Source organism: Mytilus trossulus, chromosome 3 (assembly GCF_036588685.1).
Source record: "Mytilus trossulus isolate FHL-02 chromosome 3, PNRI_Mtr1.1.1.hap1, whole genome shotgun sequence".
Lineage (NCBI taxonomy): Eukaryota > Metazoa > Mollusca > Bivalvia > Mytilida > Mytilidae > Mytilus > Mytilus trossulus.
The window spans coordinates 23,445,904-23,465,567 of NC_086375.1; the positions used below are offsets into that span (position 1 = coordinate 23,445,904).

At 31.1% G+C, this 19,664-nt stretch overlaps 1 protein-coding gene across 1 annotated transcript; it reads left to right on the plus strand.

The window, feature by feature from the left end:
• Window positions 1–10,479: 10,479 nt before the first annotated feature.
• Window positions 10,480–18,731, plus strand: LOC134710653 (tetraspanin-18-like). Its single transcript, XM_063571041.1, has 7 exons — window positions 10,480–10,667; window positions 12,269–12,505; window positions 14,070–14,144; window positions 14,832–14,939; window positions 15,492–15,713; window positions 16,556–16,639; window positions 17,888–18,731. The coding sequence occupies exons 1-7, from the start codon at window positions 10,596–10,598 to the stop codon at window positions 17,954–17,956; spliced, it is 867 nt and encodes a 288-aa protein (XP_063427111.1). The 5' UTR covers window positions 10,480–10,595; the 3' UTR covers window positions 17,957–18,731.
• The last annotated feature ends 933 nt before the right edge of the window (window positions 18,732–19,664 follow it).

The window sequence follows — 19,664 nt, forward strand, 5'->3', positions numbered from 1 at the left end:
GTTGTTTTTCAATGTTCAGTTGATAGCGTTTGATTTTATCAGTTTTTATGAACTTTCTCCTTTTTCAATTTGCCTTTGAGTTCAGTATGGCAGCTATATTTCCCCCCTAAGAAACGTTAATTCTATAGAAAATTACATTATGAGCCCCCTCAAGTGTTCAATTCTTTTAGATATTTCCTACATGATTTATAACAAAGGTTCATATCAGCAAGACTTTGACAAGTTTTTAAAAAGCTCAGCGTTGATCTACATTTAATAAAGGAACATGTCCCTTAGAAATTTATAGACTACAGACAAAGTTAAGTAAAAGAGCTCCCATGTATACAATTTCCTTGATATTTATGAAATTTATATTAAATGGTCATATAAGCAAGTCTTCTGAAAGTTTATGTTCCAGCGCCGATCAATATATTTTTACAGGATTTAAAATTAATGTTTAATCAGTATCATCAACTTTTAAGAAGAATGCCGACAAACTATTTTTACATGAGCTATGTACTTGTAAATAGAATTATATGAACGCTAATTTGTTAGCTTTTTCATGTCAATATATCTTGTAATATATATACGTGCAACCGCTGGGCTATCTTCTTACACAAAGTTGTACATGCAACCGATGCAGGCACCATTTTCATAGGCGGACCCTTTGGTGCGAAAAAATGATTGATTATATAGGGAATCACTGAAGCATGACTGGAGCGGGGATCCCTTATGAAAAGTTCTGGATCCGACACTCATTTTCTACATTTGAAAATGCCTGTACCGAGTCAGGAATATGACAGCTGTTGTCCATTCGTTTGATGTGTTTTATCATTGATTTTGCCATTTGATTAGGGACTTTTCGTTTTGCATTTTCCGCGCAGTATTTTTGTGATTTAATTGTTTAATGTTATCGTTACACAATTAAACAAAAAACATGGAAACCTCTGATATAATTTACTTTTTTGAAACAAGATGGTCCTGGTTACCAATGATATTTATCTATTCGAAAATTGTGTTTGCCTAGCATAGACTTTATTTAATGGAAGAGGATAACTCTCTCAGTTGTTTTTTTACTGCTAGTTGGCCCTAGAAGTTCCCTTTTGTGTCATATTTACCAATTCAGATGTTCGTATTTTCAAAATATTATATCTATTCTTCCTATAACTTGATAAGGGCACCAGCGTCACCAAACAGGGGTTAGTATATAGCATATTTATACATACTGAAAGTTCAAACAGTGTCACCACTATAAGTTTGAGGATCATGAAAGCTTTCTATCACACAGATATTGTAAAAGGACTCTTTCCTTATGAAAATAATGTACAAACAATCTGACAAAACTATGGACATCATTCATGATGCAACAAAATTTTGTTCACTGTTTATGAATGATTTTCTTTTGCGTTGTCGTTTGATTTGGTTGTGGTTGGGTTTTTTTTTGTTGCACTTCAGTGTTTCTGTTGTTTCGTTATTTTTCCTCTTACAGTTGATGCGATTCGCTTGGTTTTTGGTTTGTAATCCGAATTTGATTCCATTCAATCGATTTACGGCTTTTAATCAGCGGTATGTCACTGCTGCCTTTATTTTACACAGATAATTAAAACCTTTAGCTTATGTGGGGCTTTTATTGGAACACCAACCGTTTACATGCAAATCATATGTACTAAATTATCTAATATTTTCTTATATAATTATGTAGACACTTTATTATGCATTGGAATTCATACCTATTAACATAATTACTGACCTCACTATAATGTTAGAAACATGTAAAAAAGGTAGATTTAATCTTTTAAATTTTTTTTATCTGCACTACGTATACATGAAATTCTAATGTAAATGATGTCTGAAAGACTAATCGTCAAAGATTTACAAGAAATATTTTTAAATGCATACACAAAATTCTAAATCTGTATTGTTGTTAAAAGTTGTGTCAAGTGTACTATTGTTTGCCTGTTTGTCTTTTTTTCACTTTTATCCATGGAGCTGCTGTCAGTTTATTTTCGATTTATGAGTTTAACTGGCCCTCTGGTATCTTTCGTCTCTCTTTTATTGATCTAGGAGAGTTCGGGTAAAATATGAATACAAATCTAAACAAAATGGAAACAACGCTGTACAACCATTTGTGTTCGAATCCGATATCTATACCCAATGGTATCAGGAACTCCCAAAAAGTGGGATGCATAAACACCGAGTCATGACAAATGTCATACAATCAAAAGAAACATAATAGCATGAAGGCAAATAAAAGGAAAACTGTCAAATAGAAAAATCCCCAATTTCAGCACCTAGAATCTAAAAACAAGGACGTGTCGTTATTTGACAAAACCTTGGCTCATTATTGATTTTTTTTTTATAAAGAATGAGGCGAATCTGCAAGCTCTGGAATAAAGAATGAGTTGAGAAGTGTATAGCTCTAAACGCAAATGAAGTTTGTGTGTTACTACTAACGTGAGGAAAATTTATAATTTCAAAATGGAAATCGTCTTTTGTGTCATCGATTCTGGTACTGAGATTACCGTTGTAATTAAACGCGATTAAACGTTTTAATGGAACATTTTCGCTGTTCTGAAACAATAGTATAACATCACAACATAGAAAAACACACTATAAAATATCTATGGATGGCTTGTTCACTTATCCAGAAATTCTCTTTGTTCTGAAAGGCGTTCTTATTATATGGGTATAAGTATAGTGTTAAATATTCTCAGCGATGTATATTTCATGAATAAAGAAGGATCATGGTCCGGTTGATTTAAATGGAAATAAAGAATCCTGAATGCCGGATATTCATTATCAGATCGGTATTGATTCATCCTACGCAATGTAGTCAAGTTTTAAAAACCAAGATATACGCGTCGTCATTACTGATTTGACATGACACGATCATAATTCCTTTTTCCTTGTTTATGTCTGTGCCTGTAGGATTAATAATACCATTAGCGTTTGATTGTATTTTTTTGCTTGTTTTACCATCTGGTGTCACCACCACGATAACGTCGTTTCTATACGAAGCTATATAAACATAGCCATTAATGTCTAATGTAAGTCCATATATATTACTTATGTTAGCGTGTATAAATGTCCATAGAGGTTCTCCAGACTTCCGATAGCAACTTACTTTGTTCTCAAACCTATCAGCGCAATAAATGTTTTCATTGAATAGTGCAATACATGTGCCCCAAACACCTTCTAAGATTTTAGGAGACATATCTTTCAGATTGACTAAAGAACACCTTTTCTCATTAACACTGCTGATGGCCAAAATTTGACCATCACTAGATACGCCATGACAGGCATGAGAAAGTATCAATCGTTTGGTAGTTTTGTTTTTGGCTACATCAACCAGTTCTATCAGGTTTGTCATACGAAATGAGACAGCTACTATATTATTTTTTATAGTACACAGATCGTATGGATTGGTCTTGAATGTAACCACCATTTTAATAAAGTTACCATTTTTACTGAAAAGCAATAGTCTTCGTTGTCTGTTATCAAGAATTACGATGTTACCATCTGGTAGTATTCTACAGGCTATTACATAAACCGGTTTCATTTTCTTTGGAATTTTCCACTTTTGCAGTAATTTTGGCCCAATTTGATCTATTCTCCATCAGTATGAACTAAATTTTGTGCTTGATCTTTTCTTTCAGTATGAATATGAACAAAAAAGAGCTATTAGTATTAGTGGTGAGAGTTATGTCCCCAAATGATTTGACTTCCTCCATAATTGATTGAAGTTGAGGTGAAATTCTTATTTCTATTTTTTCATCATTTAAGTGGCCATCAATCTCTAAATCAGCTATGTATTTTGCAGCTTCGGATGTTGTCTTCTCAATTTCTTCTAAACCAACGTACATTTGTAAATTAGTCGCAAATTGTGTCATTTTGGAAAAATCTGCTTGTAGTTTGTGAATTTTAATTGATCGTTGTTCTGTTTGTTTAACAAGAGTGCTTATATTTGAGTTCAGTGTCGAGTGTTCAGATTCCAAGTCATCAAGAACTTTTTGTTCTAATCTGTTTAGGTAATCATCTATAGATTGCCTCATTCTACGAATTTCTTCAATGGCTTCTGTCTTCTGATTTTTGATTTTATCGACTCTGCTTTTCAAATAAATCAAAACCTCATCAAAGTTTTCCTCCAGATTTTTTAAGTCATTTTCAATTTGCTGGACAGAGGCAGATGATTTAACAAGTGTCAGAATATCATCCAATGGTTTCATTTCTTGACATTTCTGGTGATTGAACACGCACTGTACACAGCATGGACATGCATGAAAGGAGCAGTAAAGTTCGAACTTTTTATTATGGTCTTTACATATTATGGTCTTTACATCGACTACTTACTTCATGAATGAATGCAGGTTGTTCATGGTAATCTACAGAAGACATAGTGTTGTGGTACTGAGATGACCGTGACTTATTGTGATGTTTGTCACAATCTTTGCAGAGCAGCACCTCACAATCTGTGCACCACGTGACTGCTTCGTTTGGTACATCTTCTTCTTGACAGAGTGTGCATAAGTTGGTCCGTGATGACGATGCCATCATCTTTCTGAATAAAATGTAAGGTAATTGATAAATGATACCTCAAAAATGTTACAAGAAGGATGCGATAAAATCTGCAGTTTACTCTTTTATTACACAACAACTCTACATTTTCGATTTAATAGAAATGTGCTATGCATTGTTGCTGAACTCGATTATTGTACAATATTGCAACTTTTTCAATTCTTCAAACCAAAAGAATTGATTCATATCTGCAAAAAACTATTTAAAGTCTGGATTCAAAGAATTTTGGCTTTTGTTAAGAATTTCATTGTAATACTTTACATCAAAAGTACTCAAATGAGGCAACATATTAAAACTTGGAGTTTTTATATATCTTCATGCATTTTGATTTGAGTTCATGTGCACAAATAAGCCTTACTTACTAATGTTAAACAACAAATTTACACACATTTGAAAATGAAAATAAAACAACACGTTATAAATTGAATCTACTATCTTAAAAGCGCTTTTCTGGGTTTACCTTTATCAGGAACTCTCAAAGCCGTTTATTTGAAAGCCCATGATGTATACAACCGAAACAGTAATAGTTAAACTGTGATAATATCAATCTTATTATATATGATAAGTTTATATACCTCAAAATGAATAAAAACTCACTCTTTTTTTCAAATAGCCCTGGTGTGAAAGTAATTCAGGGGATCATTGGTCTGCGTTTTTTATACTAAGCATTGTGCATTTTCACAGATACAAAACAAGTGGCCTTCTCTGAAATGCTTTCTGCTGAATACAAATAAACAAGAATGAGCCACTCACAATATTTATACATTTCAGAAAACTTGTTGTCTTTGCTATATGTTATTTATACATGACCTGAATGTCTCAAACGATTTGAGATTAGGTCTTTAAAAGAATCTTACCTTCAAATATTTTCTGTTCATTTAAAATCTTAATGAATCTTTAACGATCTCTTCTCAAACATTGAATTGTTTGTCCCATAATTGTTGCCTTATAAATGTACAGTATAAACATTATCAACAATTTCAACTTACTTACCGTAAACTCTTTGGAAACAAATCAATGACTACAGTAGTTATAAGTCCTTACCAAATACTAGCGTTATCTGCAATCTATTTTCTTCCTGTCATAAACAAGTACTAAAATTATATTTAAATACGTCATTTTTTTTGTGATTAATTGATAAGATAATTGTGCATAATTTCTTAGTGATTTAAACATCTTTTTTTGAGATCTTTGATGACAATGTTACGTTATCTTAAACAATTTTAATCTACTTCAATTTATTTTTCTGTGATAGATAATTCATATTTTAAGGTTTTTCTTGTCGTAGAACACACCGAGGGGTGTCAGGATTGATCAAATGAAAGACCGACACCCCAAGGTGTGTTCTACGACAAGAAAAACCTTAAAATATGCATTATCTGACTTATATACCGTCAAAAAATATTTATTTTATCAAGATTTGTAAAATTTAGTATCCTATTTTACCGACAACACTAAGGTGGGATATTCCTTTCTAATGCGTTCAGGTTTTTATACGCCCTGCGGCTTAGTTAGAATGTGAAATTAAACTCACTAAATAATTTAGATATAAACCTTTTAAAAATAATTATCCATACACAATAAAAATATTACTGTAACTGCATGAAGTAAGACACAAATGTATTGTTACCATCCGATAACGGTATATGACAAATACAAGACACATTGTAAGTAATTTATTGTACCACTTAGCTTATGGAAAAGGTGGAGGGGTATGTTTTTTTTTCTATTTGTTATGTTATTTCTATCGCGGAAAAATTATTTTTTTAACAACTTTACTTGAATCGAATGAAAAATTCAGAAAGATTGTCTTTTGAATAGCAAACATTTCATTAAAAGATAATCAAGATATCTTTATATACCCTCCGCACCCGACCCTTTCGTGAGTTACGTTAATGTTATTCAATAGAATATAAGATTATCGTATTAGTTAAGTTAAAGGTATACATAAATTTTAAAAAGTTAAGATCTGGCACGAAGACGAATATAAATACATGTATGAATTCTTATTCAGTGTGTATCGTTCGGAACATGCATGAAATATTTGCCACTGAACGTTAAGCAAATAAACAAAAATCAATCAACCTATTCAGTTTGACTCAATAAGATTTTCTCAAAATCTTACTCACTAATATGTTTAATCTTATTTTATAAATAATTTTTAAATATTTATTTTATGAAAGTCTATATTAAAATTCATCTGACATATATGATAATGTTTCTTTATTGTAGCGATGAATTAACAAAACTTCACGTTATTTGTTTCTAAAATTAAAATGCGGGACTACAATGCGGTTTCTTTTACACCTATCATCGATTTAACCTTGAAAAATTAATTTCCAAATCGGCAACAAAAAGCTATTAAACGAATAAAGTTTCGAAGTTTCGAAGTTAATCATAGATTGCACATTTATCAAGGAAAATAATGACCTCACACAGGTCATTATTTTATGCCTTGCAGCATATATCATTGAAACATGGTATCGTCCGGGTTGATTCTGAAAAAAAATGACCTGTCGTTCTGAAAGAAAATAACTCCATATAGGTATAGAAAGTTTATTTACCTACAATATTTGCGCAAATGAAAGGTTTTATTTTTGGCGCAAATATTATATGAATAGCGGCGCAAATGAAATGCCAAATGGATTTTTTTAACAAATTTGTCTAGCTATACAGCCCTCGCACGGTCGGTACAACTTGAACAACAATTGGAAGTTTTGATCGACATTGGCTGGCTATACAGCCCTTGCAGGGTTGGTATACAACTTAAACTGAATAGCTACTCACTATTTAAAATATTTGATCACATGATCAAACCTATTTCTTTATATTCCTCTGGAATTTGAGGTACGTTTAACCCAAATAATAGTAAATTTAGAAATTTAAGGTTTACTCTTAGATAACATTTATTTAGATCTTGGTCAGATAACTTACACATGAAAATAACTAAGTTTATTTTGGATGTAAATAGAAAGAGCAGCAATTGTGCTGCACTAACTGAACTTGGTAGATTTCCTATTTATATTAGTATTGTGAACAAATTATTGAATTATTACTTTAGAATTGAAAATATGCCGGAGAACTCTATTGTATAAAGCCTAACAAACCTCTAAAGATTTAGATGCTAAAACTCACAATAGTTGGTAGAGCAGTGTCATTTTATATAAAGTGAAAGATGACCTTCATTTTCTTATAGAATGTCCTGCATACAAGTACTCTAAGGATAGAGATTTGTTATTTGATCTGATATTTATAGAATGTAAAAAAAAAATGCTCATTAGATATGCTTAATAAATTTATTTGATAATTCAACTGTGAGTCTATTAATATTTTGAAACACCTTGGCTATTTCTTATCAAAACAACTGCCTTGAGTAAACATTTACTACATAACATTGAGACACTGCTAGCAATATTTATAAATCTAACTTTAGTATGCTGTTTTGCTCTTCTTCTTTATTGTATTTGTAATTGTAACTCTATATTGTTATATCATACGTAAATACACTTTTTTTTTTGCCTGTTGAGAGAACCTCTTATGGAAAAAAAAGATATTCCATTCTATTCTATTCTATATTCTATTATACTAGGAACGCGGACCTCGAAGAGAGCACCTTGGCATCAATTGTACAGAAAGGCGTCTTATAGCAACCAATGATAAAGGGATGGTTTTCGATGCCAGTTTTCAATGAACTTCTGTTCAATGATAAAAAGATCAAATGGGAAAATACATATAAATATCGAAAAATATACAACTGTACATATGATAACATTCTTAAACTGTTAATTCGTATAGACAATAATATTCACTTTGAATTAACCTTTGTGAATTGTTAAAAGTTAGTTAGTAACTGTGTCTAATAAATTACTTACTATGAAAATCTCATGAAAAGCTAGTGTTAGTGTAAAACTATACTCAAATTGATCCCATTTAAAGCAGAGACATATTGTATATTGTCATATTTAATACAATAAAGAAAAGAAGAGTTGTTATAATTGCCTATGAGACAACTCTCTTGTGATCACTTGTAGACTGACTAGTAATGTAGCGTCAACTAATCTATTATGAGATTATGTACAATGTCAATTTACATTGAACATGATAACAGAGGTGGATTTAAGGAGGATTCAACGGACAAAACTTAGATTTCGAAATCGCCTTGGGTGAGGTCTCTTGTGGTTAAACCATTGTGGTGACGTCAACCTATTCATTTACCGTGGATTCTTTTTCTAGAATCAACGCTTCCTAAATCCGTCGCTGAAATGGACTCACCAAGTTATATTCAATTGTGTTCTTTGTGTGTCTAATTTCATTAAGTTTGAATTGGCCAATTTACTGATTTCTGTTCACTAATGGAATTATTTTAAAACCTTACCTTTAATTTTTGTAATTTCTATATGCCTGCACTGGGAATCGAACCCGTCCATGAATTCTCTTAGGTGTCACCAACATCAACATATAGAAAAAACCTCTCGGCTACTAATTGGTTACGTTTTAAATGTCTAACTTATATATATAAATGAATATTTGATATAAATCGGTACAACGGACACACATGGATTTTACCTTTATATATACAATAATATGCATTCGTAGTGTATGAGTTTGGTAGCCGCGAGGTTTCATGGTTTTCCTTAATGAGGTAGAACTTGGCGGTTTAGGTTCGAATCCTTGTATTTATTTTTTTTGTTGCCTCTATTCTCTAGTTTTCCTGTATTCGGTTTCTTGTTTTTTTTAAGTTTAAATATTGTGGATATTTTGTTGAATATAAGCGTGTTTCTGCGTTTATAATCGGATCATTGTTAGCTATTCCACATGTTTGAAATGAAAATGTTTACATTCTAGGTGTTCATTTTTGTTTAAAAATCAATATAGTATGATTTCATTTGTTTATTCGCAAATTTCTATGCTAGAAAATCGTGATATGCCTAGAATAAGACTTCTTGCTAGAAATTTCAGACACATGCTTTAAATATATGCTATACATATGTTTCTTGTCAAGTTGTTGTTCCCGGTTTTGACATATACCCCATTTTCATCCTCAATCTTATTAGAAATAAGACAGAATATGTCACATTTAGTCAAAAATGTTCTGATGCCTGATAAATGAAAATCTTTAAGGGCAGACGTGGTGTGTTCCGGCGCGGGACTTTTGCGCGCTTTTTCATAGGACATTTGCGCTTATGTTTTTAGACACTTGCGCTCATAGGACATTTGCGCTTTTTACATTGGACTCTTCCGCTTTTGCAATATTTGGTTTTTATGACTATCCTCCTCTTTTATACGGTCTTGGGACCCGCATGTTTGGCCGCATGGCAGATTTAAAATCATATTTTTCTTTATGGTTAAAAGTTTAAAAATCATTTCATAGCACATTGGTATGTGCTTAAAAGTTATAAGAAAGACATAAAAACATCACTGGTAGACGACTATAGGTAAAAAGCACAAATGTCCGGTCAATTTAATACAGGTGAATCAAAATTAAAAGCGCAAATGTCCATAGTATTTGTAGCGCAAATGTCCTGTCGTTTTACGGGTAAAAAATCACAAACGTCCTGTGCCCGTGTGTTCAACATGTATTTGTATTGTTTTAACTATTTAATTGTAATATATTATTTGTTGCTATGCATCGTTTGTCACGATAACATGGTTATTTAAACTCACCGTAATACCTGCTAATTAAGAATAGGCTGTAATTTTGAATAGATATTATCACAATAGTTTAAGTTATAGATACAATGGATACGCGTTGATTCATGAAAAACAAACCATTCGCCCTGCGGGCTCATGGTTTCTTTTTCAAGGATCAACGCTTATCCATTGTATCTATATCACTGTACTACGTGTAATTCGAGTTAACCCCAATTTATATTTCCCGCTGCAAATAACTTCTGAAAATGGGACATAACTCAAAAAAATCTATTTTTAGAGAAACAATGTTTATATATTTCACAACGCCATTTTAGACTATTTTAAGCACTAAGAAAGTGTCAGTTTGTTTTAAGGAGATTAAGACAGAACAAAACTACAAAGGAAACAGAATGGGTAGAGAAATTGGTGCTTGTGGAAGGCTCGGACAAGTCGTCCTCGTTATTGTTAATATTATCTTTGGTGTAAGTAAAATAATAACATTGTCATCGAAAATTATAAATGAAAATATAAGAAAACAATAATTTTCTTCAAGGATGTATTTTGTTACAGTGACTCTCCTGTTTAAAAATACACTTCCTGTAGTTAAACACGAATGTCATGATTATGAATCATACTTTAATTTAAATTTCTATTTCAGGTGTATATATATTTCATGTCATTTAGTTTGTACTTTGAAGTAACTTTCCAGTTTTGTTTTACAGTTTTACAGTATTTTTAATATTTATAAAAAAAAGACAGAAAAAAAAATCCTAACTTAATTCTGAATTGATCGAGCCAGAGACATATAATACTTGTATTATATGTCTCTGATACAAGTATTATATGTCTCTGATACAAGTATTATATGTCTCTGATACAAGTATTATATGTCTCTGATTGAGCTGTCATGGCTGTTAAGGACTAAAGACTATAACCTCATTAGATGGAGAACCTTTATCAGGACTACAGGATCTGGAGTTTTAAATCGCAGGATTTTGGGATTGGTCCTTTCAGGATCCGGGAAATTCTTTTTGGGAATTTTGGGCTGTCAGCATTCACTGGCGGATCCAGAAATTATAATAAGTGGGGGCCCACTGACTGCCTAAGAGGGGGCTTACTCCAGTCACGCTTCAGTAATTCCCTATATAAGCAACCAATTTTTTTCCCAAATACAGGGACTGGGGCAAAAACAGGGAGCTCCCCTCCCCTTAATTTGACTCTGGCATTTAAACTTCTTTTAAAGCCCAGGATTTCATGATCAGAACCGCTTTTTAATGGACCTACAATGTACATGTACACCCACCCACCTCTTTTTCCTATAATATATATGTACATAAGCATTGAACTTGGAGTGAAACTGTCTAGATAAGTTGATGCATGTAAATTGTTATGAAATAGATAATGAATTATAAAACCTATAAATAATGATATATAACAAGCTGCATCACAAAAATTAGCAAAATAAACATGATAAAGCACTTTTAACATGTTTAAACTACCAGCATTCACAATGTTCATTGATATGAACTGAAGTTTCACAGAAATATTTATTCTGTAAACTCTTCAAATTTATCTCCTTTCTGAAACTGTTTTGTGAAATTGTGACTAATGTTCAATAATTGAAAAAAATAATTTCTTAAAGAATGAAGATTGTAATTATTATTTACATGTATACCTTGTACATGTAGTTTTAGCATTAGATACATGTGCATCTGCTGCTAGAATGTATCTAAAAGAATAACTGTGTTTATGAAATATAAATGTATCAGACTGATTTTACAACAGTCAACAGAACATTTTTATTCATGATATTTCTTATTTTGATTTTTTTTTTAATAAATTGAATAGATTGAAATGCAATTCATATATAAGCTATGCTGTTTGGTATTACATGTTGTATGAACATGGAGAAAAAAACTATAATGTTTACAGAATCAGTGCAATGCAGAAATATATGCAGCAGAGTTCTAATTCTTCTATTTAGACTATAAATTTTCAATTATCTATCTAGTATTGAAAGTATAATTAATAATAAAAACTTTGTTTGCCGAATTCATCAATATATTGTGTTTTTATTTTACAGCTTCTGGGATTGGCTATTTTAGTGTCAGGAGCACTTTTGAAGTTTAAAGAAAATTTGGTAAATGGTTATGTGAGTGATTTCCTCAGACAGATTCAGTTGCAGCATCTAGAAACAGACTTGGTTTCTGTGATATCTACAGTTGCCATAATATGTATCTGTGTTGGAGTGTTTGTTTTCTTACTGTCCATGTTTGGTTGTTGTGGGGCATGCTGTCAGCAAAAGATTCTTCTTACAAGTGTAAGTAACCATATTCATTATACTTTAGTAAGGTGCATGATGGGTCATTCATTCCGTGAAAATTGAAGGAATGGATATATAGTCATTAACTGAATGAGCTAATATTAAGTATGCAAGTCTACAATAATGAGCTACAAATTGAGTTCATGGTTGGTTCTGCAGGGCTCCCCCGAATTAATGCTGAAATAACAGACAACAGGCTTTGGACTTTGAAAATTTCATGAAAATAATAGTTGAACCTTTTTTTTTTTCGTTTTCAAGTTATACTGATACTAGTCAACTTCTATATCATTTCATCTCTGGTGGAGAGTTGTTTCATCTACAATCAAATCCCATCTTTTTACCGTATTTTTATATTTACAGGTTTTAAAAATACTAAAAAAAGTTGCATATATATATATATAGGGGGGGAAACAAATAAATAGACATGAAGAGCAAACTTTTTGGTCTATAATTCTTTTGAAAATCTTCACAAACTTTTCAGAAATTTCTTATAAGTTCAATAATGATATAGATATAACTTTACATTTAAACAGAGGTTGTATATATACTATTGGTCTACAAAATTGTATTTCATGAAAGAATTTTGGAATTTGAACTGAACTTTTGCCAAAATGAAAAGGATCATATGTTTGTTAGTTATTTCCTGAAAACTGAAGTGTATAAGAGGGTATCTGAGTGCTGATTTCCTGCACTAGAAAACAAAGTACTACAATGTATATATGTATTGTTCATATCTATAGAAAAAATAAATTATACATACTGTCAATGTTCTTTATGGCAAACCATTTTAAACAGCTTTGAATTATAGTCAAATGAAGAAACAAAATTCAAACATGTTCACAGTTGTACATATTTTGAACTATCTAGACTTTGTTTTAAGAGACCCTTTCTTAGTAAAGGGAGGTAGTTCTATAATTAGACTTTCAAAAAATAATTGTTAACTTCATATCAAAACACTCTACAATTGTACAATAGAAAACTATTCCCCCTTTTAAAAGTCACAATTATATTACCTCTCTGCTTTTTTCAGCTAACCTCTCTCCTTACATGTATTGGACTTGACCCATCTTCCTAGATAACAGTAACTCATAATAATCAACTTTGTCCAATGTCAATTTTTTTATCAACTTATAATTTAATTTCGGATGTTACACGTCTTCTAATTGGCTGACGTTATTTTGTTATCACCCTATAGACATAATTTAGTCATGTGACCGTGACGTCATCAACATTTTTTCATGTTTTTATACAGTTTAAAATGGAATTTATACTTAAATTATAAGAAATGACTGTGATATTTTTTCTATCTATTCAAAATAAAATAAAAAATGTGGTGCACACTGTTAAATAACTGGCTACTCAGTTATTCAGTGTGCACCACATTTTTTATGTCATTTCTTCATATACAGAAAAAAATTACAGTCTTTCCTGAATTAGAAAGTTCCCTGTCTTGCCTAATAAGTGTAGGAATCACTTATACTTACAAACTTTAAAGACCTTCACTAACACATTGAACCATATAATGTTTTTTATGCTTATATCACTTTGCTTTCTATTTCAGTATTCCATTGTGGTACTGATCATTCTAGGAGCACAGATAGCAGCCGTTGTTTTAACATTCCAGTACAAAGATGAGGTACATGTGTAGGTCTTCACAGAATAACATTATTCCTGTGCATTTTGATTATTGTATTAAACTTATTATTGAAAGTTATTAAATAATAGCAACAGTAGTAGACCACTGTTCATAAATCGATTAAACAAAAACAAATCTAATTCACAAACCAAAACCTAGGGAACAAAGTTGGGCGGTATTTACTACCCCTGGTATTTACAGAGGGTACTGCCACTGCAATACTCTCCAGCCCATTTATTTAATGTAATCAATGATTATGTTTAATGTAAATGCTAGTCTGGCAAGGTTCATCTGACCTTGACTTCATTTATTTGATTCATTGATCAGTTATTAGATTCTCAGACACAATAGAAAATATGATAACTATATTTTCTGTATCAAATGATTATGTGTACATGGTCGTTTTTAAGGGTTCCTCAGTTGGCCTAATTTACAATACATGGATTATTGATAATGTTAAGTTTATGTGAAACTTGTAGTGAAGTCTTCCATTTCCATTCTCAATTTTATTGAAGACTTTTCAAAATAATTTCTATCCTATCAGTGAATAGATATAGGAAGATGTGGTGTGAGTGAGTGAAGCTGGTCAACCATTTCAGTGTCTGCACTCTTGTTAAGTACTGTACAACCATATGTATTATGATTTTCAGCAATGCACAAATATCATATTTATTTTTTTTATTTCAGTGGCAGGGATCTGTGAAATCTGAGATGAAAACTGTGATAAAAGATAAATATAATGGTGATAATGGAACCGATATTATTTCAATGGGAATTAATGCAGCTTTCATGGAGGTACATGTAACTGGTTAATTGAATAGTTACTGAAACCCTTGGTTTTATAGCAACCTTGAATTCACCTTCCAAGCAAACTAACACAATAAAAATAACTTAGTTCAAACTCAAGTAGTCACACAGTAATGCTTTCTTCTTCTGCACCACCTATTATACCCCAATAAACTTAAAAGTTAGTTGGCATGTTCCCTATGATATTACATGTAGCTTTTTAATTTTATTACCAAATTAGAGTTTTAACCCCAATTTCTTGATCCACTAAAATAGAAAATGATAGTGCCTGCTTTAGGTTAAAGGTTTTGATCATAGAAGTATTTGATGAAGTTGAAGTCCAATCAACTTGAAATTTAGTACACATGTTCTCTATGATTATTAATATCGATATGATCTTTTTAATTTTAATGCCAAATTAGAGTTTTAACCCAAATTTCACAGTAGACCTAACATAGGAAATGATAGCGCTAGTGGGGCATCCGTGTACTATGGACACATTCTTGTTCCTTATGTAATATATACAATATTCCACCTTTAAAAATCATGTCTGTTTTTCAGTTTGATTGCTGTGGAGTTGATAACTATAAGGATGTAGAGCTAGCTCCAGGCTGGATTAGAACCTATACCATTGACAATAAACAGGTGACATTCAAGGCCCCCTATTTCTGCTGTAAGAATGTTGGCACAGAAACACCAGTGGTTGATTCTGGACTGTTTACATCAGTCAATCAAACAAGATGTGCTACAGATCCAACACCAGAAAATTCAAACTTCAAGATGGTAAAAAATATTACATGATATATTTATTATTATATTTTTCATTTAGCCTCTTTTTTATGAGATCAAGACGATAGTGCTAGATTCATCAGCTTTACAACAGCATGTTTTTGGTCAGCTGGCTATGCCGTCCCCTAAAATCAGTAAAATTATTTAAAAAACGAATTTTCAGATGATGATTGAATATAAAAATAAGGAGATGTGTTATGATTGCTAACAAGACAACTATCCACCAGACTTAAATGTTGTGGATATATTTAATTATGGGTCAAGATATGGTCTTCAGCAATCCCTTATTTCTGTCTACTTATCAATTCCCCTTTATCATACAAACACTTTTTAGTTCTGTGTTCTTTTTATCTACATATGTTAGTTGTATTTACCAGTGTCACTCTATGAAACAAGTTAATTTTTTTAATTTCTATATTTTGGGGGAATTTTTTTAAATGCATACTAGCTCCCTGGCATCCATAAAATTGAAGAAGAATATTGAATTTAGAAAATATTTTATTTTTATGTGTTTTTGGGGTTTTTTAATTGCCAAGAATGAAAATAAGTAGGAAAAGTTTTAAAAATGTTGTATCTATTCATATTTACAGAATAAAAAGTATTATCACAAAAATAATGAACTCATAGGAAAATTCAAATTGAAAAGTCCATAATCCAATGGCAAAATCAAATGCTCAAACACTTCAAATGTTTAGATAACAACTGTCAAGTTCCTGTCTTGGTACAGGCTTTTACTTATGTAGTATCTAGATCTGAATATATACTATTAAGTCATTGATATAAAAATGTTGGCATTAATACTCTTGATATATACAATTTAATTCTTCTTATTTCAGGGCTGTTTTAATGCTTTGGAGGACATTGTTATGAGATACAACGCCATCTATATTGGAGTGGGAATAGCTCTTATGCTGTTGGAGGTAAAACAAAATTATATTAGATATATGACTCATTACTATGCTTGAAAAAAATAATACATTATTAATGCTTAAAAATAGACTATAGAAAAACAAAGGATAGTGGGTATCCATCCAGGATTCAAAATCATACACAGAAAAAAAAGCAAAGGAACAGGGCTTTTATTGCTGTTCTTCATCTCAAAGTCTCAGTGATGTGTTTTTCTATTGTAAGTGCCTGATATATGAAATAGAGTTTATGGTTTCTGTCACATTGACATATATTCTTTATATTCTATTTGTAAAGTACATCATAGGATTTCTAGAACGGTTTTGTGTGATGATTAAACACTATGCACTGATCATGAAATATAGAAATATAAGTCTTTCCTAATAACTCCTGATTAGAATGGATTTTGCATGATATTCTTAACTACTGTAAATAATACCCTAATGGACTTACATAATGATTTGGTTTGTAATGGGTTGATCAATAATCGAAAAAAAAAATTAAAAAAAAGACCAAGACAACAATCATAAGTCAAACAGCGATTAGACTGACTAAGGCCAAATAAAAATATATGTGTGGTTCTAGTAACCCGACCGACCCTAGTTAAAACCCCCCGACCCTAGAACTTTTTTTTTCATTTCTGAAAAATTAATTTTCAAACGATCAAATATTGAGGATTGTGAATTAAAATAATTAAATTCATAGATTTCTGTCATCTGAATTTCCACCACGAGTATCTGTTATGGCTAAAATGCAACAATTCATTACAGAATGCAACAAAATTAACTAAAAACGTATCATGACTGTTTATTTTACAACCAAACACATGTAAAAATGGTGGACTTCCGATCGGGCGTGTATAATACTGGAAACAATTTCGGTAAACACACATTTTTTTTCCTGATTTTGACAATCAAAAATAAAAATTTTAAAAAAATAAATAAATTTGCCGACCTACCGACCCTAATTTTTAAAAGTATGTTGTAACTGGAACCACACATATATTTTTATTTGGCCTAACCATAACCAAAAGAGGAAAAAAAATTATATGACAAAACTATCAACTGAAGACTTCTTAGAACACATACAAAAATAAAGGAACCATGTCAATAGATTTTGAAATCATGTGTGCATAAAGGGCAAACAGTTCCCGTATTATCTGCTATACACTTTGTGTTGCTCATACAGAGCAAGAAATTAAAAATTATTTTATTTTGATTGTGATGTTATCTTTTATCTATTTTATAATTTTTTATTTTTAGATATTCTGTGTCATCTTTGCCTGCTTCATTTGTTGTAAAGGAAAAGAACCAAGAGGAAAATATGTTTAAAGGAGAACTTTGTATTCCTGAAATTTTATATGATGAATAACTCAAGAAATGTAGTCTAGATCATTCCAGAATTTTTTTATTACAAGGTTTTCAGAAATTTATACATTTGGTACACAGCCATTTTATTATTCAAATGGTTCTTTACAATTTCTTGGAATCCAAAATTTGGATAGACACTTATGTTTTGAAATAGAAAAAATAAGTTGATACTAGAGCATTCAGTAAAATTTTAGGGTTTAGGGAAATCAGTAAATTATAAAAAAAAGGAATGATTTGCATTAGGGTTAAATTTCAAGATTGCTAGCTCCCTACCTGGTTGCTAGGCTTTATTTTGCATTATTATTGTCTCTGATTCAATTAAACATCAAATGGTGGAATTTAAAGCTTTTATATTAATGATGATTTTTAGAGGAAAAAAGTGAAAGCACAAGTATACTGGCCTTGTCAAATTATTAATTATTGACTGGCATTTTTTATAAAAGGCATTAATCAGTTCTCTTGATAAAATTTAATGTTAAAGACCAAATTCTGTTTTTATTATAAAATATAATTGTCTCCTGTGAAAAGCATTTGTTTCAATTATTATCTATATAAAAAAATGTCAAAGTGTAGACAGGGGATGATGTCCTATATATATGCTTGTATATATCTGTTTTCCTTTCTTAAACAAACAACAAACCATTTAATACCAGTAATGTATGTTAACCCATTATCACAATTATGATTTATCAACTCATAAATTTTGTTATATGTTAAAGACCAATTTTCATAGATTTTTGTCGAGCCTTCGACTTTTGTCGAAAAAGCGAGACTAAGCGATCCTACATTCCGTCGGTGTCGTCGTCGGCGGCGTCCACAAATATTCACTCTGTGGTTAAAGTTTTTGAAATTTAAATAACTTTCTTAAACTATACTGGATTTCTACCAGAAGCTTGTTTATTATCACAAGATAGTATCCAGAAGCAAATTTTGTAAAAATAAAATTCCATTTTTTCCCTATTTTACTTATAAATGGACTTAGCTTTTATGCAGGGAAACATTACATTCACTCTGTGGTTAAAGTTTTGAAAATTTTAATAACTTTCTTAAACTATCCTGGGTTTGTACCAAATATGGACAGAAGCTTGTTTATGATCTAAAGATGATATACATAAGTAAATTTTGTAAAAAGATAAATCCGTTTTTTTGGTATTTTACTTTTAAATGGACTTAAGATTTTCTGCCAGGAAACAACACATTTGCTCTGTGGTTAAATTTTTTTTAAATCTTATAACTTTCTTATACTCCTTTTACTTTGTACCAAACTTAGACAGAAGCTTATTTATGATCAAAAGCTAGAATTTAGAAGGAAATTTTGTTAATATTTTGTACCTGTGTATCTGTATTTTACTTATAAATGGACTTAGTTTTTCTTCCAGTTAACATAGCATACAGTCTGCAGTTAAAGTTTTTAAACATTTATTAGATTCATAAATTATCCTTGATTTTTACCAAACTTGGACAGAACTTCAGAAGATTCTTACAATCAAAAGATAGTATCAAAAGGAACATTTTTTATTGATTTTTTTCCTCATTTTTGTTGAGCCTGTGATTTTCAGCAAAAGTAGGCGAGACACTGGGTTCCGCGGAACCCTTACAAATTTTTTCTTTTGTCCAGTACTTTTGTGTATTGTTTCTACTTGTTAGGAAGATGTCTTCTTTCCCCTCA